Here is a 24,102-nt window from a genome sequence, read left to right on the forward strand (position 1 = left end):
AGAGAGAGGGATGAAGAGGAAGAAGAAGAAGAAGAAGAAGAAGAAGAGAGAAGAATTAGAGGTGTCCGGTACAAACAACTCCCATGTGACTCCAGCTCTTCCTTTTCAGTTTTTGCTTCTCTCTCTCCTCTCTTTCTCTCTCTACCCAATGGAGTGGGCCCCCTGGTCTATTCCTTGCCTCCAATTACGACTTTGCCCCGCCTTTTCCTTTCTCTCGTTCGCCGACGTCGTCAATTGCCCGATTTCTCACAACCTTTGTGTTTCTTTCACTTTTTCTAATCTCCTCCCCCTACAATTATGCAATTTCCTTTTCGATTATTTAATTCCATCTTTCTGCGGGTTTTTTTTCAACGGTTAGACTAGTTATCTGTCTTTATATCTCTATCGTGAGAAATAGTAGAGTTTTTGTAACGTCACGTAATGTTGTTATTATATATTCATATCTAAACGTAAAGAGAAATGTTACCAAGATTCTGTTAAGAATATGGCTTTTTGTAAACTATTTGTCACTTCAAGTTTTTTACACAATATTTTATACTGTTAGTATGGAAATTGACTGTAAACTGTGAAGTGTCAGAGAATCCATAGAATGTTTCAATTTGAAAGTCTCCTTAGCATTTATCTAACGTAAATTAGGGTGAACACTTTAGCTAGTTTACTGACCAACCCATTCAAAATTGATTGCGTTGAGTTAGGTTATACACTTTAAAGATTTACATTCGGAAAAATCTAATTGCTCGTCCATTAGGTGGGTTGAGTTGGATTTGAAGTATTATTAATCAGATTGAAATCGACCAACCTGAATATCAACAATCTTAGACATACATGTATGGTACATATAATGTAATAGTTGTTAAGCACACTTGTCTATTTATACTTGATTTCAGTAATTAAATTTAAATATGACATATATTTTAAATTAGTTGGCACTTACATTACATGCACTTAACAAATAAGAAACATAGTAAATAATCATAATCTGTGAAATCGTCCAACTCAACCCGCCTTAGAATAGTTTGGATGGCTCGCCTTATAATAGTTTGGATGGCTTAGTTTGCCCAATTTCTTGAGTGAAGGTGAGTTTAAATAAGGGGTGTAACTGCTATCCATATACCCTTTTTACTTCACACACATCTTTATCAATTTATATCATTTGATTTTCTTCAATTCATTTAATTCGACGATCAAAAATTGAAAGGATGCACACCTCTTAAATAATATCAATCCAAACCTATTAAGTTGTTCAATGAGTTAAAGTCCAACCCGACTAACACACTCAATATTCACGTCCAATATAAATATACCGTTGTATAAGAATTTTAATGGATCGGAAAATCACCCTTTGTCTTGTCTTTTGTTTCTCTTTTGCCTAGGTTTTTTCCCAGCCACAGAGAATCATCATCAAGATATTAATTGAATTGCCTACAATTTCCCCAACACACCATTAGCAACGAAAATTGAAAAGACATGGCATGGGGCATTCACTTATCACTGTCAGATTTAGATATCCCCGATTGTACGTACCGAATGTTATTCCCATCTCACGTCATGTGACTAAATAATTAGTTATGATGAGTTTTTCAATTAGTTTTGAGGTGTTTTTTGTTTTTCTGTTAGACGTCGGAGAATACTTCAATACTTCGGTTATATTCACCAACATATACAATTGCTAGACATGATAGGATACGTTCACTCATCGCTGCTAAACTTAGATAGCTCAACTGTAATTATTGTTGTCTCTCTCGTCACGTGATTAGACAATTGGTTATAATCTTCTATTAAAAAATAATTTGGTTATATTATGTACCTATGTATACAACAACTACATTGAGTTTTCTCCTACAATTAGAGATATGTGAACGTGTTTTCCTTACCTATATAACTGTTCTAAAAATCTCCGCCTAGCGTTGCCTAGGTGTTAGGCGGTTGGCCACCGTCCCGATAAATGCCTAGACGTTTGAAAATTAAGAAATGGCGCCTAAACTTACTGAGGCACCTGCTTAGCCCGCCCAGACTCACCCAAACACCTGCCTAGATTGCGACTCATTTAGATAGAAAATAGATAACTTTCATTTTGCATTTTACTTTTTTAATAAATTGTAAGAGACTTGTTGAATACTTAAAGGAACACACGTTATATACTTGTCCTCCATGTTTTCATTATGTTACAATAGCTCATAATATATATGTCATTCCATTTTGTATTTTATGATGAAATCGTTTATATTTTAAGTATCAATAGATATTTATTTACATGAAATATAATAGATTTAATTAAATCCGTTTAATTCGCCTAGGCGCCTAGGCGTTAGGCCCCAGCCAGCAACCCAACTAACGTCTAGCGTTTTTTAGAACCTATATTTTTGTTTAATCGAAACAAAGAAATGGTATTATCTCTTCCTCTAATATCTTGCCATAATATTCTAGATTGGGTGAGGTTTAGTAAGTTTTATAGGTCTACTCTTGGAGTGTACTCCAAGCCTTTCTGAAACCCTAGTCGATCCTCCTGTCTCCTCCTGTCTCTAGTCTTTCTCATGGCCACCGATTCTTCCTCCTCTCTTTCTTCTTCCTCGTCCTCCTCATCCGTCACCCCCACCCACTTCTCTAACCCTAGCACTGCAAGCTTCCTCAAACTCGATGAAGAAAGCTCAATGGCTTTGACAGATGAAGCCGTTTCTCATTGGCCAAAGTCTATACAAATTTGTTGATGGGTTTCACTCTGCTCCTCCTGCCACCATTCTCATCGTGCCGCCGACCGATCCCAAGTCTTCCAACAGCCACGATCAAAACATCCAGTCATGTGATGACTGCTTGAATCCAACATGATATTTTACTTTAAACTAATTAAATTGCGGAAATAGCGAAAGATCCAAACTTTGGTTTAGAAGAACAAACACATTTTGTTTTAGCTAATTTAGCTACACCCATGTATGCATGATAATCAAACACTTTAAATGTACATTGCTTCATCCATGAAATTATAAAGTAGCTAAGTTTATGTTTGATCAGACAATAAGAATTGCAGGATTGCTCACTCCTAGTACTGCAAGCCTTGTGGTCCAATGGCCACAAAGGAGTAGGGTTTATGAAGTTGAGTTGAATTGCATTTATGCCCTCGATCAACTCTGGTACATGGATTAGGCAGTTGATGGTTTAATGAATGAGGATTCTCCGAATCCTCTTTGTGAGGATCTCAGGAATCCTCAAATTGTGCTCGTTCATCATATATCATACGATCAGCTTTCGCCAGATATTGTTCATGTTTAATTTTAAATAAAATTATTTAAAATAATTTCTGACTGTATAATGTACAATGTACGATGAATATATACAATATGAGTATCACAAGGAGGATCTGGATAGATCCTCGTTCTGGTTTAATTAGTTTAACTAATATAAAACTTCAACCAAATATAAAATTAAGGAACGAATAATTAAACGAGAAGAGTGAGTCAGAAAGTGGAAACCTCAATAATACATGTCTTAATATTTTGAAGGTTAGATTGTCTTTTTCGCAGTCTTCAAAGACTTTGTAAACCTCCATATTTTATTATTCTTTGACCCCATCGATCAACCTACCATATCTCTATCCCAATTCAACACCACTAAAGCATTACACAATCATACAAATATTTACTTCTTGATTAGCCGAAAGAAAAAGCTCTAAAGTTAATATAAAATATCGCTTCATATTAATTAATTGCTCATGGAACCATTAGATTTATTTTATTTTATTTTATCAATAAAAATATATGAAGAGATTGGTTACTCTCAGCATCAACGTCAGATATAAGCACAATCTGGAGCCGAAAGGAATTACGTGTTACACCTAACTGCAGTTGTCAACTATGAATTTATATAAGAATTTACAGATTGCATATTAATGAGGATTGCTGGAAAAGAGATTCAAACCTAACTTACTACCGCCACTTATATAGTCGGTGAATTTTTACTCACCGTCATTATACTTTGAAATAGCGACGAGCTTAGCACTATTTGATTGTCGTTAAATACATGCAATTGAATCCATCTATTACATAAATCTCAAAGTTTAAACTCATATAATAACTATCGTGATTTTAGAGCATGCATTATCAGAGCCAGATGCACAAGGGGATCTAGGTGGTACCAGGACCACATGAGATTCTGAAAATATACATGTGAAAGTTTTCTGGATCCTTAGAATGTTTTGAATGGGTTCCTTTGTACCTACTAAATGTTTGATGTAATACATGTTAGGCATATATCGACAAGTTGCGTGGACAACACTCAACAAATTCTTCAATATCACTCATCAAGTCTTCGACGAAATGCCCCAGTGAATAAACTAAAACCATTTGTGCACACTTCGCGTTTTATTTCTATCTAAAAAAACTTAAACCTTTAACATTAGGGTCATCCAAAATTCATCTAGTAGCCTAGTCATTAGCCACAGTGTGAAAAGGGTGTGCCTAATCATTTTGTCTGAAGACTGCCCTTGGTCTAATGTCTTTCTATTAAAAGCACTGTTTGTTTTGACCACTATTACATGTGAAAATAATTTTCTACTACTCGATGCATAATTTCTTTTTGGAAAGCTATTAATTTTTTATGTTGATTTTCATCATAAATTACTGAAATTATCATGAGAATTACCTAAAGCCTACAAACTTTGCATATACACGTCAGATTAATTAGTTGGAGTAATTTAGCACTCAAACATGTTCTTTGTTCTTACATATTAACGGATACCTCATTCCTACTTTACAAAATTTCTCTAATTTTTTCCGACTCATTTATTGTAAATGAAAATTTGCTATAGATGGTTATGCATCATTAAGACGTGCTCATAATCAGGCTTAAGTTTTAGAAATTCTTTCCATTTTTTTATTCAAAAATTTTATTTTGGTATGTATTTTTTTTAAGATTTGATGTGAATCGTATCGGTAAAGTTTTATTTTTCAACTTTTCTATGGTTCATTTGTACTGATGAGAAATTACTGAAATTTATCTATGCTTGTTTTGTTATGTGTACAGGCATGGCGAATCAAGGGTTGAACTAGCTTACACTAGAACAAGAATTTTACAAGGAAAGTGTGAACAAACTCTCCCAAGCTTCTAATGTGTTATGCTGCAAAAGTCTAATGACCCCAAAAGGCTGTCTTTAAAGCTTCATGCTTTAGGCATTTAGAAAGCGTTTATAAACGAGTAATGCTATTCATACCATATTTTTATACTACCTTAGGTGACATTTGATGTGGACAGCCACATCATTTGAAAAATTTACAAAACTTAAGAAAATTAAGGAGAAATACTTCTCGTCTACCACAATTATCATTTAATTAACTATTTTTTAATTATTAATTTATTAAATAATGAACTAAATTTAAAAAATATAATTAATTCAAATGATGTGATTGTCTACAATTGATTATGAGATTACCGTTTCATCAAAAAGGAAGATTGACTGATCACCGGGCTTAGTATCTATTACTATTACTAGGATAAAAGTTACTATTATAAATTTGTAGCGTCGGTGGTTAGTGGAGGACCATTAATTGATTTTGGTCAAACTTGAATAAGATAGAACTCGTTTGAATGTGATTTTAAAATAAAAGTGTTTTTGATGAAAATATTTTTAAAAACAATTTTTAGTAAAAATGTTAATAAATTCTGAAAAAGTACTTAAGGTGCTTTTTGTAAAAAGCACTTAAAGTGTTTTTGGAACCTAAAAATATTTTATCTAAAAACACTTTCAGTTATTTTAAAAACACATTTAAACGAGTTCATAGATGTGGTGGTCGAAGCCTGGTTCGTCGTCGTGGTCTGAATTCTTGAGCCTCCGCTGCTGCTAATGCTATTGCTACTGGGGAACCCACTGCAGTGCCCGTAAGGTGGACTCATCTCACGGTCTAGACAGCACCACGTCTTGCGATAGGGAGATGGCTGGACGTTGGGCTTTGTTAATACTCAAAGAAATGTGAGAAACACTTATCCCCTTAAGGGTGGCAGCATTTTTTGGGCTCTATGTAAAAATGATGGGTTGGAAGGCTTGTCGAGGATAAAACATTGATTGGACCAACGTGGGCTTTTGTGTCTGAGGTTGTTAACTTGTAGGAAGAAGTGTTGATTTGGTGTAGGGATTACAGTATTTTCTTGAGGCTTGTTTTGCCCAGGCAAAGGGCAAAAATTCTCTCCTCCTTGATGAGAAAATGGCCTCCACTGGTGTAAGCTTGCTAGGCAAGTGGTGGGCCAATTTAAGAACGACAACAGCTCGAGAAGGTAAGTCTGAGTAGCTCTTAAGATTTCTAAGGGCAACACCATTGTCACGTGAGCAAAACCTTAGGGCTACCGGCCCCATGTCGGATCTGGTCATTTCGCTACTCCAATCCAATGGTCGTGACTACCATTAAAATGATAATAAAAGATCTAAATTAAAAAAATGAAAGCTAAAATCTTGAAAATATTTATTTATTTTTCCTATAAATACCTAATCATCGTGTTCACTCTTTGCGCTAAAACTCTATACAATTTATTTCTTTCATATCTTTATTTGCTTAAAAAATGAATTGTGAATAGTAAATTCCCTTGGAAATGGATAAGAAGAGGTATAAAAAATTGTTAATTAATATGAACAGTAATTGCCCAAGCCTTCTTATCCGCTTTGCCAAGATAATATGGGTGGACTGGCTCTAATAGTGCGAGGGTGGAATAACTTTGAAGAACTTTTGTCGGAAAATTGAAATACTAAGCAATATTCGACACCAAATTTTTATCAAGGTCATTAGCTAAGTAGCCAAATTGATTTCAAAGCATTGGTATTGAACTACATGCCTAATGGGAGCCTTGAGAAATACTGGTGTTCTCAAAACTTTTCATTAAAAAGAAAAATTTACTTGAAGTTTCCCTGGAAATTAAACTATTACACTTCAGAACTTTTGTTTTTACGCTGGCTTCTCCTCCAAGTTCAACTTTCCTACATATATTCAACAGTTTTAACTTCATTCCGATTGATGACCTCAATATTGAAGTTTATTATTCACGCATCGAGCTTCTAGAAATTTGTACTCAGTCTATGAATTCATAGAATATTGGCTCGTCTGAATGTGTATTTAAAAGGATTCAAAGTGCTTTTAAAATGACCTCAGTACTCTCTTTTTATTTGTGCATGATAGATTGCTTATATCCATTATGAAATTAGCTCTATAACTGTTCTGCATAATCACCAGAGGTCGAGGATTAACATGCAGGATGTTGTCGTCACACTCAACAAAACAAAGGTTAGGTTTTTAAAGTTTACGGCAATGTCTTATAGTTTCTTAGCATTACCTTTAAATTAATATTCCTTAAGTCGTTGTTTACTTTTTTAAACGATTTCTTCCAACAAATTAAAATAATATTCCTTAAGTTGTGGTTTACTTATTTTAAACTATTTCTTCCAATTTCTTCATACCATGCTCAAATCATAAGAACAAGCAGTAACAATTAATTATTACTATTATCAATTGGAATAGTCTGACTTGCCTTATTCTCTATCATTATATACTTTCGATTTTTCTTTTAAACAACACAATTTTCAAAAGCCTCTTTCAACTTTTTACAATTATCGATTTCCTTGTGATCTATCCTCCAAAAAAACATAATTTATTACTCAATAATGTTAGGGTTTTGGGTTAATAGGGAAGGATAGGGTTTTGGTTCTTAGGGAAAGTTAGGGGTTTGGTTCTCAAGAGCTTCTTTTGTGCTTCTCTCCGGTCAAAGACAACTATATGTTGTCACCCCTATAAAGGTCCGGTATCTCTTCAGAATGGTGTTTACACCACCTGACCTTTTTTGTTACTACTTGCATTTGGGCATTTAGTTGCCCATTGTATGCTTGGTATCGGCTGAGGACCAGAAACGTGGCGATCGATATTGGTGTGGTTTCATTGGATATGCATATTTGGCACTTTTTCCCCGACATTGTGACTATGATGGGTTTGAGCTGTGCTCCATGCAATGGTTTTTCTTGGATTTTTGTCCACTGGTCGTCTTCACCGATTCGGCTGCGTACACGGTTGGTGAAGCTCTGTTTAGGGTTATTAGGTTTTTGGTGTGGTCACTTTCGGGCCTCTACAATTGGGCTTAGTTTTTGGACTCCTATGTAATTTTTGCTTTAGGTATGGATATGAACCTTTATTCATGCATTATGTGCATATGTGGCGTCTTGTCTGTACTGACCTTTTTTTTTGGGGCTGTTTTTATTTCTTGCTTTCACCTGCGGAATCTTTGTAATTTGTTTAGCTGGAATTCAGAAACAACAGTTTTGGTGGTACGTTGCCCTCGGAATTGTCTCATCTTCGCAGGTTGAAGTTGATTAGCTTCAACTTTAACAACTTTGCAGGAACCATTCCATCATGGTTCGGGTCCTTATCTGAACTTCAAACCTTCGATTTGTATGGTAATCAATTTTCAGGTTCCATACCCAATGATATATTCAACTTATCTGCACTGCAAGTACTTGATCTAAGAAACAACCAGCTATCCGGTACGTACATACTTACCAATTACCAAACTGGTGATCATTACTTAATTTTTAGTACCATGTTATCTATCTGGTCTTTTAATTTTATACAATTCCAAAATTTTTATAGGTAGCATACCAAAAGATATCGAGAAGTTAACAATGCTGAAAGAGATATTACTTGGACAAAACAATTTCAAAGGTATGATTCAATCCGCTGAACTCGTTGCACTGAATATTTATCTTAATTACTCTATTGGTTCCTAACTACGGGGATGCACATATTTATCTAATTAACAGGTATCATACCAAGAGAAATCGGGAACCTAACTATGCTCAAGACGCTATATCTTGACTATAACATGTTCGAAGGTAGGACAAGCTCGGGTTTATCCTTCCTCTACGTTAACAAAATCCCTATCAGAGTGGCCAGATGATGATTTTAACACGTATTTGTTGATTTTTCAGAAATCCCAAACTTGATTGGCACTAAAGATCAGGTGGAGAAGTTGTATGTGCAGGTTAATGCCCTAAAAGGGCCTCTTCCGTTGTCTGTCTTCAATATGTCGTCTTTGAAAATTTTGGCTCTAACAGCTAACAACATGACTGGTAGTATTCCAGACAATTTATGTCAACATCTTCCAAGTATTCAGATCTTGAGTTTGATAAGCAAAAAATTTGATGGTCCACTTCCATCCAAATTATGGCAATGCAAGGAGCTTCTTGAGTTCTTATTAGGCTATAACAACTTCGGTGGAAACATACCGAAAAGTATCGGGAACTCGACCCAGTTAATAGAGATCAGTATAAGCGGCAACAACTTGACAGGTACCTGCCAACTCATTCCAACTCTACTTATATATTACCTTGTATTTGAGAAGAGGTTCATAACTCTTTTCAATTTATTTTAGTTCTAGTTTGGCTTCAGGCTTAGCCTCAGTTGTTGCCAATGACAGAAGTAGAGAGCGAGCCTTGTTTTTTGACTCACTTTTATCAAAACTCGACCCCTTTTTATTGAGTTGAGGATTGCTATTAGCACTCCAAATATCTCATTTTACGCTCAAAACTTCTTATAATTAGAAAAAAAAAATACACTTGTGAGAAGTGTAAAATGAGATTTTTAGAGTGCTAATAACATTTCTTATGTATTATGTTGTTCCTGTCATGATTATTTCTTAATTTAAATGTGGCTTGATAGGTAAATGAATCGTTCAAAATATTAACATGCTATAATTAACAGATAAAACTAAGTACTTAATTTTGAAGTCTCACCAATTCTTGTTAAAAATAGAAATTGCTGACATAACTTGAGGAGATTATTGTAAAGCTTTCTATATATTGAAGTCAACATGTTCAATAAGGATCCGTTCTATAATCGTTCGCTTTTTGTTTTTTATTTTTTGTGCTTGAGATAAGAGAAAAATATGAGGGAGATGACAAATGAAGGTTGGTGGGAGAGTAGAAATATAATAAAAGAATAAATGAAAAGAAAATCTTGAATAGTCTTGTGCACCTCTCATACCATCCACTCTTCTTTATATCTCATTTCTCACATGTATATATATTTTTCTAGACTCTGACACATATAAAAATAAAACAAAAAAATATGAAATGATTATCAAATGGGCTATAGTCTAAAGAACAAATTGATATCTTAGTTAGAAAATTAAAAGATATTCTCACAGCAACTAAATAATACAAACGAAATGTTTTGCTTAGCTTACTGGCCGTATCCTTCCATCTTTGCAGCCCATTTCCTCAAAAAGTTTTCAATCCTCTTTTAATTTTTATTTTCTCTTTAACAATTCAGTGAAACTATTGAATAATATGAAGTATTTAAGAATGCTAAGGCCATTAAACTAACTTGGGTGGTACGTTAATTATGGCAGATACGATACCAGATGAGACTCGTGATCTTCAAAATTTACAGATTTTAACACTCGATTTTAATAATTTTAATGGTCCCATTCCATGCAAAATCTTCAATATGTCCATGTTGAGACAAATTTCACTAGTTGATAATCAACTCTCAGGAAGTCTTCCAACAGACATAGGCATTGGAGTTCCAAACCTAGAATTCATGTCTGTTGCAATGAATAATCTCAGTGGACTAATCCCCAACTTTATCTCCAATGGCTCTAAGCTCACGAGGCTAGACGTGTCTTCAAACTCATTTTCTGGGTTTATTCCCAACTTTATCTCATTTGTCTACGTCGCTTGAATATCGTCATTTAGTCTTTTGCAATTTGAGGGGTAGCATTCCCAATGATATTGGAAACTTCACTAGCTTGATATCCTTAGGGATTGTATCCAATCTATTGAGTGGGTCAATTCCAACTTCTGTGGGAAGACTAAGGAATCTCCAGGGTCTCTATTTGTATGATAACAAGTTGCAAGGATACATCCCAGATGAACTTTGTCTACTGGACAACCTAGTTGAATTGAATATCAGGGGTAATCAACTCTCTGGTTCCGTACCTTCCTGCCTAGGTAATTTAACTGCAAAACTTAGAAAGATATCATTAGAGTCCAATTTGTTAACTTCCACAATACCATCTACCTTATGGAAGGTTACATATATATTGATCCTAGACTTGTCATCCAATTTACTCGTTGGTCCTCTCTCAGAAGATGTTGGAAAACTGAAAGTTGTGATAGAAGTGAATTTATCAAATAACCATTTATATGGTGCTATACCAAGCAGTATGAGTGGACTCCAGGATTTGGTTAGTCTGTCCTTGGAAAATAATAATTTAGAAGGTCATATCCCCAGTTCATTTGGAAACTTGCTAAGCCTGGAACTCTTGGATCTATCCAAAAACAATCTTTCCGGAGTAGTTCCAAAGTCTCTTGAAGCACTCATTCATCTCAAGTATCTGAATTTGTCTTTCAACACACTCCAAGGCCCTGCAAAAATAGTACAGCGTCTCAACCACATTCAAGGAAAGCTAGAATATCCACCCTGAAATATATAATTCCAGGGATCATATCAGCAATACTCCTAGTGGCCTTTATATCGATGTTGATACTACGGAGGAAAAGGGGAATGCTGTAGTTGCAACAAATACTGCGTTGGTAACTCTACTTCTCTGCAGAAGAGTTTCATACCTAGAACTTCTAAGGGCGACAAATGGATTTAGTGCAAACAACTTACTTGGTACAGGGGGTTTTAGCACATTATATAGAGGGGCACTTTCAGATGGGATAGGTGTTGCTGTAAAGGTCTTCAATTTACAAGTAGAAGGGGGTTTCAAGAGTTTTGACAAGGAATGTGAAATGCTAAGCAATACACGTCATCGAAATCTTCTCAAAATCATTAGTTGTTGCTCCCAAATTGATTTCAAAGCCGTGGTACTGGAATACATGCCTAATGGGAGCTTAGAGAAGTGGTTGTTCTCTTCAACATGTTCTTTGAATGTCCTTGAGAGGTTGAATATAATGATACATGTTGCATCGGCATTGGAATACCTTCACCATGGCTATCAATTACCTATTGTTCATTGTGATTTGAAGCCAAGCAACATACTCCTAGATGATGACATGGTTGCACATGTTGCTGATTTTGGAATCGCAAAACTTTTGGGAGGAGATTCTGTGCCTCAGACGTTGACCCTAGCCACAATTGGGTATATGGCTCCAGGTGATCTTGCTAACTACATAATTTATCTTTCAATTTTATATTTGTTGCATGTATGTGTATGATGAAGTTTAACTTGTAATTTTGCTTCCAGAGTACGGAATGGAAGGAATTGTTTCGACAAGAGGGGATGTGTACGGTTTTGGTATTGTAATGATGGAAACATTCACGAAAAGGAAGCCGACGGATGAAATGTTTGCTGGGGAAATTAATTTAAAGGAATGGATTGCAAATTCATTACTAGAAGATGGAATAATAGAAGTTCTGGATGCCACTTTACTTGGTATAGAGGATGATGATGATAAATTTGTGGTCAAGAGACATTGTTTGTCATCCCTTACGAGATTGGCCTTAGCATGTTCTGCGGAGTCACCGCAAGGGAGGATAAACATGCAAGATGTTGTTGTCACCCTCAAAAAAATCAAGATAAAGCTTTTGAAGGCTGTTGCATGAGGTAGTTTGCAGTATTGCATACTGTTGGAGGTGTCTATTCTTATATATGAAGATTATCTTGTTTTACATTACTATCATCATTAAATTACTGACTGTTACTAATGTTGTTGTGTAGGGGGACAGGGAAGCCAAACTTTTCAACCGATTGAAGTAAAATGCAGTTGTGTATATGTATGATCTATTTTTATTTTTATTTTTATTGAGGCTGCTAGTATAGTTTTGATGGACTCATGGGTTTCAGGTTCGAAACTCGTCATTTTCTAAATTATTATAATAATTTCGAACATTCCTCCCTTCCCTTAATAATAATAAATTAAAAAAATGTTCGAAAAGAATTTACTTCTTAATTATATTTTATTTTCTCTTAAATTTTTTTGGTAAGAGTGGTTCATTATTCACCCATTTTTTTATCTTTGGACAGTCACAAATATTTTTTTTGGGAAAATTAGAATTTCCTACAGTTTTTCTATATCATTTCGATTAAACATATGTGCCTTTTTAAAATTTGATTAAAGTGCTTTGACCCATAGTCACCTCTATTTTTTAAAATTAAAATAAATTTTGAATTTATCCTTTTATATGCATGATGCACTTTTCCTTATTTAGTGGAGATATTAGTAATTAAACTATATTTTCTCTTCTTCTAGATATGTTTTTTCGATCACAGTTTTTTTTTTGTTTTTTTTTTTTTGGTGTTATGCAAACATTTAATATTATTTCTTTTTCCAAATGGTTTTTTCTTTTTCAAATAGTTGGTGATCAACATAAAAGCTCCGTGTAATTTTTTCAATTTTTTTGTGAAATTTTTTTTTTCTGCTGTTTTTTTAGGTATAGTTGTTGATGAATTATTATTAGGTACAATACATTACGTATATATTATCTACAGATACTTTTGAATTTATGAAAATCATTAATTGATATGTTTATTTACAATTTTGGTATGATTGATCTGATACATATTGTTAATATTGGTATATTATTTTTATTTTGGTATGTTTTATTTTGTACACATTGTGTATTGGTACGTTTATATTATTTTCAATCCTATTTTGATACATATTGTTAATATTGGTACATTATTTTTATTTTGGTATGTTTCATTTTGTACACATTGTGTATTGGTACGTTTATATTATTCTCAATCCTATTTTCTCTTAACGTACTAAAAGAAAAACTTATTTCGGTACGTTTGATTTGGGGGGATTTAAAAATATTTTAAACTATTTTGGAAAGAAAATATCTTAAATCGTAGATAATTATTGCTAAATTGTAGCATTATTGTGAAAATAAATTGAATCTAACCAACTTTTTTTTAACAATTATCTCTAACGGAGGAGAGTGTAATCAAAAGGTTAGATTATAGGAAATTTGTTACAATATAATGTGCATGTAGCACCAAAATTATGACAAAAAACTTAATCAAATCACTAAAAGACTTGAATGTTTGATCTAGAAAATTCAAAACTGAGGCGCCTATATCAAAAAATCAAATTTTTTTTTTAAAAATTTTAGTGACCATTGTATCCCATTGTTAAAGTTACTAAACCACCGAACTAAATTTTAGAGATAATTCAAATGGTTAGGTTTTGGATGGTTGTGCACAACCATAATAGTCATTTTTCTAAATTCATGATAATTATAACTAAAAATTGGTGCACAATTACTAATTTACCCTTAATGACTAAAGAAATTTCCTCTTTTCCTCTTTAACCGTGAAAAAACTCGTCGGCGACGTCCACCCGCAAGCCTCCGTCTACCTAAATCTCGCAGTTCTTCCTCCCTGCTACCTCGCCGACGTTAAGCTTTCTACCTGGCATGACCACCATGTAGGTTCTGCAAGCTCGATCATTCTGTCTCCCCACCTTCATCTATTTTTTCTCCAACACAGATTAGCTGCCTCCCCCCAAAATTATATATTAATAAAAGATTGAAAATCTTGAAGACAAAAGGAAGAAAATGATGATGAACATGTAAGTACAACAGCTATCCAATACCAGAAGTGATAATTAGAGATAAAACCCAGATGGAAAAATTTGAAAAACTTGGAAGAAAACCCAATATAACTCAACAATCATTGAATTTAGAAAGGAGAGAAAAAGGTAAAAACACCCATGTGAAGTGAATGATCAAATGCTCATCTTTTCAATCACAACTTCCTTTCAGAGCTAAATCGGATGGAGATCCGGTACAACGACTATTCAGGTGGGTTTAGGAAAAAAGAGGAAGTATGTAGTTATTAAGGGTATATCAGGAATTTCATATAATTATTATAAAATTAAAGTTGTGGTTATAAGGTCTAAATTTTTATTATTTTTTCAAATTTCCCCAACCACCCATACCCTGTATCCGCTCTCTTCTCACTTGTTTAAATCCTCACCAAACTAATGGTGACTGATCCTCCTCCTCCCACCTACAAATTAGTGGATACGCGAACAACCATTTTCTAGCCACCTTGAGTGGTGCTGTAGCTTACAATAAAAGAAGAAAAGCCATTGTTTCCCTAATTTCTCTGTGCAACGGGTGTCCATAGCTTTCGCCATCAATTTTGACAGTACAGATGAGAGTGATGGGCTCTGGATTGGATGGGGACTAAGATTTGTTGTTTTTGGAGAAGAACGAGGAATGGTGGGGAAGAAGAAGAAGAAGAAGTCACTGGATTGGATGGGGACTAAGATTTGTTGTTTTTGGAGACGAATGAGGAATGGTGGGGAAGAAGAAGAAGAAAGGGTTTGCAGGGGGTGAGTTGGATTCACGATTGAGATGGTTGTGCCAATTTTTTTTCTCTCTCTATTTTTAAGCAGTTTAGGAATATTATAAATATAGGTGTCTAGAGGTTTATGCAAATTTAATTGTGGATGTAAAAAAAAAATGTAATGTTAGAGAGACTAAAATTTTAAACCAAATTTGCAAATTGAATTATATGTCACCAATAGAAAATAAGCACGTTAATCAACGCTTAAATTATAACTCAATCATCTACAACTACATCATTTGGTTTGCAAATTTTTGTTTAAAAATTTGTTCTCCCTAACATAAACGTGTTCATTCTTGTAAATTTTTCTACAAATTTAGTTCCCTTAATATTACCCAAAAACAATAAAGTTTATAAAGGACCACTCTAATCACAATCATAAATAAGCCCAAATCAGCAAATTATATTCTAGTGGAGGATCATACTCCAAACTGTAATTTGAGCTTTGTTGGTTGAAAATGATGAAATTGGGGTTCCATTATAAAACCAATTGGTAATATGGAGAGTAGTTCAAGACCATATAAGCACGCCCCTGCACGTGTGGCGAATTTTCAAGCCTACACGTGGACAATAACTAGAAGACGTGGAGCACGTGTGGCCGTTTGACTTCACACGAGGACAACCCGCTCTGATACCATAATGAAATTGGGGTTCCACCATAAAATCAATTGGTAATATGGAGAGCAGTTCAATACCATATAAGCACATAACCAACCTTGTCCCTCACCGATGTGGGACAACTCTCAACAGAAAGGCCCCTGCTAATATACGACATAATATTTATAATTTATATGTATGCAAAATATGTATATAACTACAAAATTCTTGGCCTTCAGGTTTGGTTTGTTAAATATGGTGTTGCTGAGTTTTCATTTTTCGCTTGCATTTCACTCTTGCTTATGTGTTCCACTTTCAACTACTTCTTAGCTTCACTTGGAATTCATACCTTCAATGGTGCTCCGACTATATATTTTTCTCATCCTTTGATGTCAATAGGTGCCACCAAACCTGTATTTTCGTTACATGGTCTAATTGGTTGGTGGATCCATTTTGGAGAACAAAAATATCATAGATTTAGAGGGTGCTGGTGCAAATGCAAGTTTATACAGTTGTTTCCTGTGTGGGTTGCTACGAGTGTTTTTCCCTCTTGGTTTTATTTGCCAAAACTTCTTGTCCGTTTCGGAAACTAGAGATGGTGAAGAAAATTATGTACTACATATGTTGAAGCATTGCTGAAAGATCAGAGTCTAATGGGAAAACAAGGGTCTCCAAGAAGTCCACGCCCCGAGCCGCAGGTTGACGATGACTTATCGTCAGGGACGAAAGACTATGATCCTTCTAATATTGGGAGGAGAATGCCAGGAGGAGATAACCATTTGAATTCCAAAATGTTGTTCCTTCATGGTCTGAAAAATGACCATCTTCATGTTGTGAGAAGTGATTCTGTAAAATATAGTACTTGTAAAGGGAGCTTCGTGGGGAAAAAGCATTTGTGGCTTCGAAAAGATGTGCGATCAATCGTCATTGTGTTTGCGTTAATGGGTTTCCTTCTCCTGCTTGATTCTTTTATAGTGTCTATTTTCGATTCAATGGTTCTTCAGAATAGTTCAACTTATGTAAGTAATCCACCGGGGTTTAAGGTAAAGATCTTACATAATTCTTGCCATAATTTTCTAAGTCTTCCCTTATTATTGTTCATAACGTCTGTAATATATACTCAATTCTTTTCCAAAGGAGGACAGGGTCCCCTACGTTATGAAAGAAAAATCACCAGCACACATGTATGACCGGCTTCTAAAGTTGGCGAAAGGTGCCATTGCTGAGGTTTTCTTCATAACTTGCGATGTTTGACTCGGATAAGCTTGTTAGATTTTCTTACCGAACCTTTCTTTTTACTCACGTAAATCTTTTGCTTTAGAAAGAGTTAAAGCCAGAGTCGTCGACTTTATGGGAAGAACCATATAAGCAGGCTGCTGCATGGAAGCCTTGTGCAGACAGGAAAGTTTTGACGAGCCTAGGTATTTTTTTATTTTATTTATTGCAAGTTCGTTTTCTATGATAAAAACCCTTTTCCTGTTAGTCATTAGTTTGTGATCTTCCCTCTCAGGGAAATACAACAAAAGTAATGGCTACATAATAGTCAGTGCAAATGGAGGTCTCAATCAACAACGAGTTGCTGTAAGTCTTCTATGCGTGTATAAAATTAATAAGGTGGTTGTTCATTCATCAGATGAGTGCTTCTGTCGAACTTATCGGTACGAATTCTTCTTATGATGATTACAGATTTGCAATGCTGTTGCTGTGGCATCTCTTCTTAATGCTACTCTTGTTCTTCCAAGATTTCTTTACAGCAATGTATGGAACGATCCGAGGTTTGAGATAATTATCTGGTCATCTTTAAATATGATTAAAAACTTATATTTGATGGTGCAATTTAAAATGGTTATTGATGCGTAGATTTGTTGATTTGTTTGGAGTATTGAGTTCGTTTTGTTCCTTGTCACTGCAGTCAATTCGGCGATATTTACCAAGAAAATTATTTTATAGATGTACTGAAGGATGAAGTTAACATTATCAAAGAACTTCCTCCTCATTTGAAAACACTGGACCTTGAAGCAATCGGTAGCCTTGTACGTCGTTCTCCTATATGATTACATTCATTTCCAAAACGATCTGGTAACCAATTTCCTATTTCTCCTTGCAGATTACGGATGCAGATCTTGTGAAGGAGGCAAAACCAGTTGATTATATCAGAACTGTACTTCCTCTTCTCTTGAGAAATCAAGTTGTTCACTTCCTCGGATATGGAAATCGACTAGGCTTTGATCCGTTGCCTTCTGAACTTCAGGTTATACTTGACTTCTAGTAAATAGATCCAAATAGATATTATTGTTGGCTAACGATAACATATTTTCCAATCTGTTGCAGAGATTAAGATGCAAATGTAACTTTCATGCTTTGAAATTTTTGCCCGAAATCCAACAAGTCGGTTCTCTGTTGGTTAGAAGGATAAGAAAATATGATGCTGCTTTGAGTGTGTTGGACAAACAATTGCTTGGAAATTTCATGCAAAAAGCTCCCTCAAGAGTACATGGTTCTGCAAGAGGCCCATCTAAATATCTCGCTCTACACTTGAGATTTGAGATTGACATGGTGGCCTACTCCCTGTGTGAATTCGGAGGTGGAGAAAGTGAGAGAAAGGAACTCCAAGCCTACAGGGAAATCCATTTTCCGCTGCTCATTAAGCGCTTGAAGAACTCAAAGTATTTCTCTTCAATTGCCTTTTTGATCAACTTTTCTAATTTGTTTGATGGACAATTTTTTGTTTAAACAATGTTTTTTCTGTGTGCGGCCCAAACTTGCAGGGCAGTTTCTCCAAGACAGTTGAGAAAGTTGGGGAGGTGCCCATTGACACCAGAAGAAGCAGGACTAGTTCTTGCTGGTTTAGGTTTCAAGCATGGAACCTACATTTATCTAGCTGGTTCTCAAATATACGGTGGAAGCTCCCAGATGAATTCCTTCACCAGCCTCTACCCTAACTTGGTCACCAAGGAAACTCTCCTCACGCCGAGCGAACTTGCACCTTTTCAAAATTTCTCTTCTAAGGTAAATGAGTTACTTTCACTAGTAAATTGTAATAAACCCTTCATATTATAACAATGTGATTTCGGGTGCAGTTAGCAGCATTAGACTTCATTGCCTGTGCAACCGCCGATGTGTTTGCTATGACTGACTCTGGGAGCCAACTATCCTCCCTAGTGTCTGGATTTCGGACCTACTACGGTGCTGGCCGTGCTCCTACTTTGCGGCCAAACAAGAAGAGGCTAGCAGCAATTTTGTCTGAGAATAGTATAGGGTGGAACAGCTTTGAAGATAGAGTAAAAAAGATGATTGACGAAGGTCAAAGGGTGCATGTGAGGAGGTCCGGTCGAAGTATCTATCGGCAGCCAAGATGCCCGGAGTGCATGTGCAAATCTCACTAACTGCGCTCGATCTGACAACCCCGTTCGATGTTTATCAGTCAGTGATAACTGTATTTTTTGGTGTCATATATAACATTTTATATTTTATCTTCTTCCCGGCGATGGTATATAAAGTGTGGCAGCTGCATGCATTAGTTCTAAGGGTTCTCCTTAAATAACATGCTTCTGCAAACATTAACCATATGTTTTCATAGCTGCAAGTTAAACTAACGACTTTCAAAAATTACACCGAGAAAGGATGAACAAAACTGGACTAATTAAACTTATTGGATTAAACCCGTATAATCCGAGTCAAAGTATAATACGAAAACATAGGGCAGCAGAAGCACTGTCATCATTTCCCTGCATTTAAGAGAACATGTATGTTCTAATCCCTATCTGGAAATGATCTTTTTCCTCTAAACATCTTTTTGGACCATGGACTGATCACTGTGCTACTTTAAGATGGAGGGAAGAATCGGTTCAGGTTGAAAGGGAGAGTGTAAAACTCCTCGTTGCGGCTGTCCCCTTTGAATTGCCGAAATTTGACCCACCACGGCATTCCTCTGTCTCTTGCACTGTCCTTGTACTCAAGTGTGTTATCCAGGAAAACGGCGACAATCAATGCCACAGTTGGAGATGAGGAGAAGATGGTATTCAGAAAATCATTGAACTGCACATCAAAGAAATAGAATGTTAGCCACCCTTAAATATGGCTCAAAACTGAATAACGATTTTGAATTATTCTTCTCTTTTTGACATGGTATATCATAAATTTTCATCGTATAAGAAAGACTCTTGAGGTTAAAGAAGGGTAACTCACCCATCCGGCATTGGTATGAGCAGGACCATGGAAAGCCTTCAAAGTGTAACCCCTGAAGTACTCGGGAACAGACAAACCCAAGAAGAAAGCTACACCAACAATAAAGAGGTTCCTCGTTGAGTTCATGTTCGTGAATTGCAAAAAGGATAACCCCACCGAAGCTGAGAGCACATAATAGATTGGCAATTAGATGCAGATAAACGGTCGAGATGAGTTGCTCAATAAAATCTATAAATTAATGTGAAAGTAAAATTGGATCCTTACCAACAAGACCAAATAATACACAATATGCAGCAGCAAATATGGTGAAGGGTATTGATGCGAACAGAGCTCCAAATTTACCTGCAAGGCTATGATTTGAGTTAAAAAGTGGAAGACGGGTTGGAAGTGCGGGATTAGGCAACAAAAAAATCATATGTTTTTCCAGAACTAACCTAACATGGAGAAGAATATCATAAAACCGGCTGAGATTTGAATGACCCTACGGCTTCCAACACGAGTGCTCCCAAGAAGCCCCACATTTTCTCTGTATTGTTTCCGAAAAAATTAGTCCAGTTCCACGAAGTATTCAAGAGCAAGACTCGTAAATACTTACATAGAGACTGTTGAGCCTGATAACGTCCCAAAGAGTCCACTTAGTAGGATTCCTATTCCCTGCCAGCCAATTCCACGGCTGAGAACATGAGCTGGAGGTATTGTGGCACTTGCTAGACGCGATGCAGCCTTGTATGCTCCAGTTGACTGTCAAAGTAAGCATTAGTTTACGTTCACTTATATCATCTATTCTTGAGTGGTATAGTCCGTATGGGTTATACCTCGATCAATGAAACAAAAACGGCAGCCATCATTCCAAAAGCATGACCAACATCAAAGGTTGGGGCACCCCATTGAAGAGGATAAGGTATTTTTATCCTGTTTAGAAGGAGTTGTAAATATTCGCAAATTGAATGTGCCTTAATGACAATGCTACATTTCAATGCACAAGAAATTTGAACAATGAAGGTAAAACAAAGACGCTTTTAAAAGTTGAGCCACGCTGGTGCCGTTATTTTTAGTTTTTCAAGTGCACTTTACAGAAACATTTGGGTGGGGTGAATATATCTCAACCATTTCTTTTCAAGTTAATGCAGACTGTGCAACCAATTAAAAGCTAGTTTTGGTACCAACCATGGAGCAGAAGAAATGAGGTGGGCCCTATCAGTTCGGCAATTGACTTGGGTTATGTCGGGGCGGTGTCTGTATGCACCACTGGCGGTCAAGAGGTGTGCATATGCCCATATCACTGTGACTGATATAAGAAAAGCAAATCGTTCCAATACTGGTAGCTGCCTTGCATGGAAGTTCTTTAGGTACTGTTTACACCAACAGGACAAACACAACACAGATAAGAAGATCGTATTAATTTCAACCAGCATACTATAAGATTTTACACAAAGATACTTTCCTAACATCTGCCCTTCCTTTCTCCGTAAACGCTAAACATAGTATATCATATGTTAGTACATAAGGAACATAAGTAATACCTGAGAGAAAGCTACAAAAAGAATAAGCATAGGAATGCCAATTTCCACACACTTTCCAACCTGAAAGGCATTGAGTGAAGTCAGGGAACTGAAATAAGTGAGACGGGAAGAGAATTGCTTTCATCTTTCAAAACTCGAGAAAATTAATAATTGAGAAGTATGGCAATGATAGTTTTTACTATACCAGGGGGAAGCCTCTATCAAACAGACCAAAACCCACCAAGGAAATAACTGGAACCATTCCGAGAGGGCTGAAGAACCTATACGGAGAAATGTAGATTTCCTCATTAAATATGAAATAAAGAAGATTATCGAAACTTGCTTGTTGATTTGGTCATAAAATTTGTACCTGGAACAGATGGCCCAAATTTGACTATATCCCAGAATAATTTGTATGCTTGAAGCTACTATCAGAGCCCCTTGGACTGCTCTCATGGTGTCAAGGAATCTCTAGAGATGCTTGAAATGCCATTAGTTTTTTTCCAAAGGTTTCATAAACCACCAGATTAGTAGTATGGTAGATTGTTAAAGTGGTTTGAGAAATTTTCTTCTACAATATCATGAAGGAATTCAAGCTAAGTAATTGGCATCTAAATGAAATTTGGGCAAGGATTTACATAGTAACTATAAGAAATTCATAAGTAAATCATCTATGCAGAAGCTCGCTCGCAGTCACGATGATTCAAATCTAAAACATTTTATTCCGCATTCGTGCAGGGGAAAGAATAGACTCAGCTTGGTTTCTATCAAGTGTCAACAAAAGAACACATTTCAAGTTGCAAAAAACCAAATTAAATGCATAAAATGAGATAAAAATTGAACTTACCGCATGATTGTCCTCAATCTTCATCAAGCGTGAATCATGAATTATGGATATTATCGGGACCATGAATGCGTAAGACCCTCCAATCACGGTTGGCAATCGGGTTCCAAACAATGTTTGTAGAAGTGTGTTGATTCCTTGAATAAAAAGGAGAGTCTGCACTACTCTCACTTTGTCACTCTGGTCAATTAAGTCAAGTAAGGAGCACATTCATCACCCATATCAGTCCATATAAAGTACACGAACATTGAAAAAAAATTCGATCTTGACCATTTTTGCTATGTGAAATTGACAATTAATTATTTCTTACGAAATTAGCAAGATTTAAAAATACACAAAATCTAGTTGAATTTAATCTCCAATTAAAACAAAGGCCACAAAGATATAAGAACTGAATGAAAGTGGTGTACAAATCAACTCACATCATCACCACCCATGAAAGGAACAAGGAATGTGGGGATCATCACAGCAGTTCCCAAGGCCAAAATGTAGTGCTGAAAACCCAAAGCAATTGCTTCCGCTGTTTTCAAGACAAAAAATGAGAACCAAAGTTGGGAAAATTTTAAAACCCAACAAAAAAGTCGAGACTTGGGTTTGAGAAAAGATGAAAAATAAACATACCCCAAGAGGGATTTGAGTCAATGCAGTACTCTAAGCCTTGGAGTTGGTCCATTGCTGGATGGCTTATCTCTTCTGGTTTTGGAGCTTCCATGGCTTCTGCCCAGTTCAAGACCCTTAATTTGCCTCTAAACCCAAAAGGGTTTTCACCAAATGAATCAAAGAACACTGATTTGAGAGAGAAATCCTCTCTGGGTTTTGTTCAATGAATGCAGAAATGGATTTCACTTGTACCAGTTTAGAGAGAGAGAGAGAGATTAGAGTCAATGACAATGAAAAAAGCACAGAGCTAGTGGATGATGGAGGCAAAGGAGGACTGAGGGCAAAAGGCTAGAGAGAGAGAGAGAGAGAGAGAGAGAGAGAGGAGATAGAGAGTTCAGTTCACTTGCTGAGGTGTGAGATTTGGAAAGCAGTGAAGAGGAAAAATTGTGCACTTGGCGCCCACTAGTGAGTTCGCCTTGGCCTTTTGAGTTCATATTACTCCTCTCTTTGGTAGGTCTTTAACAAGTTTCCGTTAAAGTTTTCATATTCCGAGATTACCCTTTAGCGAACTTCCAAAACTGGATGTTACCGTTGCCTGCCACACTGTTCCAAGTTACCACTACAATTTACAACCTAATTTATTAATTGCTCTGAATTCTAAATTACCTAAAAAGAGTCTGCCGAAATCTGTGAATCGTGTCTGTTTATTGTACATTATATGGTCAAAAATTATTTTAAATATTTTTATTTAAAAATAAACATAAACATTACTTGACAAAAATTAACCACATAATATACGATGGACGGACACGATTTCACGAATCTCTTGGATCCTCACCAAAAGAATCTATAGAGAATCCTATTGAACCTAAAAAGGTAAAGAATTAAATTATTTTAATAAATGAAATTTCTTAATCCTATCCTTGCAAATCTAATTTTTATCCTTAAAAGGAGAAAAAGTGTAGATAAGCTTAGGAGTTCTGAACTCAATCTCAGGGAATGGTGTCATAAATTAACCTACAAGTGCGAAACAGATAACTTTTTCTT

At 35.8% G+C, this 24,102-nt stretch overlaps 3 protein-coding genes across 7 annotated transcripts; 2 read left to right on the plus strand and 1 right to left on the minus strand.

Annotated features, from left to right (window-relative positions):
• The first annotated feature begins 6,191 nt into the window (after window positions 1-6,191).
• Window positions 6,192-12,572, plus strand: LOC103944078 (leucine-rich repeat receptor-like serine/threonine-protein kinase BAM2). The gene is made up of 9 exons (XM_048591321.1): window positions 6,192-6,261; window positions 8,363-8,506; window positions 8,613-8,684; window positions 8,783-8,854; window positions 8,951-9,310; window positions 10,718-11,354; window positions 11,464-11,557; window positions 11,996-12,122; window positions 12,214-12,572. Exons 1-9 carry the CDS (start codon window positions 6,192-6,194, stop codon window positions 12,570-12,572), a joined length of 1,935 nt encoding a protein of 644 aa, XP_048447278.1.
• On the plus strand, window positions 8,180-19,400 carry LOC103944076 (O-fucosyltransferase 8). 5 transcript variants are annotated; one of them, XM_048591174.1, is made up of 17 exons: window positions 8,180-8,506; window positions 8,613-8,684; window positions 8,783-8,854; window positions 8,951-9,310; window positions 10,372-12,122; window positions 12,214-12,573; window positions 12,688-12,743; window positions 16,321-16,964; window positions 17,059-17,148; window positions 17,243-17,342; window positions 17,432-17,502; window positions 17,608-17,696; window positions 17,834-17,954; window positions 18,029-18,172; window positions 18,253-18,587; window positions 18,690-18,930; window positions 19,002-19,400. In XM_048591174.1, the coding sequence occupies exons 8-17, from the start codon at window positions 16,575-16,577 to the stop codon at window positions 19,305-19,307; spliced, it is 1,887 nt and encodes a 628-aa protein (XP_048447131.1). In that variant the 5' UTR covers window positions 8,180-8,506; window positions 8,613-8,684; window positions 8,783-8,854; window positions 8,951-9,310; window positions 10,372-12,122; window positions 12,214-12,573; window positions 12,688-12,743; window positions 16,321-16,574; the 3' UTR covers window positions 19,308-19,400. The 5 variants fall into 5 exon arrangements, with proteins under 5 accessions (XP_048447131.1, XP_048447132.1, XP_048447133.1 ...); XM_048591175.1 differs by having other exon boundaries at window positions 10,516-12,122; XM_048591176.1 differs by having other exon boundaries at window positions 8,951-9,003; window positions 9,104-12,122.
• A 156-nt stretch (window positions 19,401-19,556) lies between these two features.
• LOC103944079 (nucleobase-ascorbate transporter 2) lies at window positions 19,557-23,524 on the minus strand. Its single transcript, XM_048591178.1, has 13 exons — window positions 23,077-23,524; window positions 22,878-22,975; window positions 22,459-22,635; window positions 21,982-22,082; window positions 21,817-21,892; window positions 21,633-21,692; window positions 21,277-21,461; window positions 20,925-21,021; window positions 20,705-20,850; window positions 20,544-20,635; window positions 20,374-20,451; window positions 20,110-20,270; window positions 19,557-19,959 (listed from the first exon to the last, which is right to left on the minus strand). The coding sequence occupies exons 1-13, from the start codon at window positions 23,165-23,167 to the stop codon at window positions 19,747-19,749; spliced, it is 1,575 nt and encodes a 524-aa protein (XP_048447135.1). The 5' UTR covers window positions 23,168-23,524; the 3' UTR covers window positions 19,557-19,746.
• Between the last annotated feature and the right edge of the window lie 578 nt (window positions 23,525-24,102).

Source organism: the organism of the source record quoted next, unplaced genomic scaffold, assembly GCF_019419815.1.
Source record: "Pyrus x bretschneideri cultivar Hongxiangsu unplaced genomic scaffold, Pyrus_bretschneideri_v1 Contig33, whole genome shotgun sequence".
NCBI lineage: Eukaryota > Viridiplantae > Streptophyta > Magnoliopsida > Rosales > Rosaceae > Pyrus > Pyrus x bretschneideri.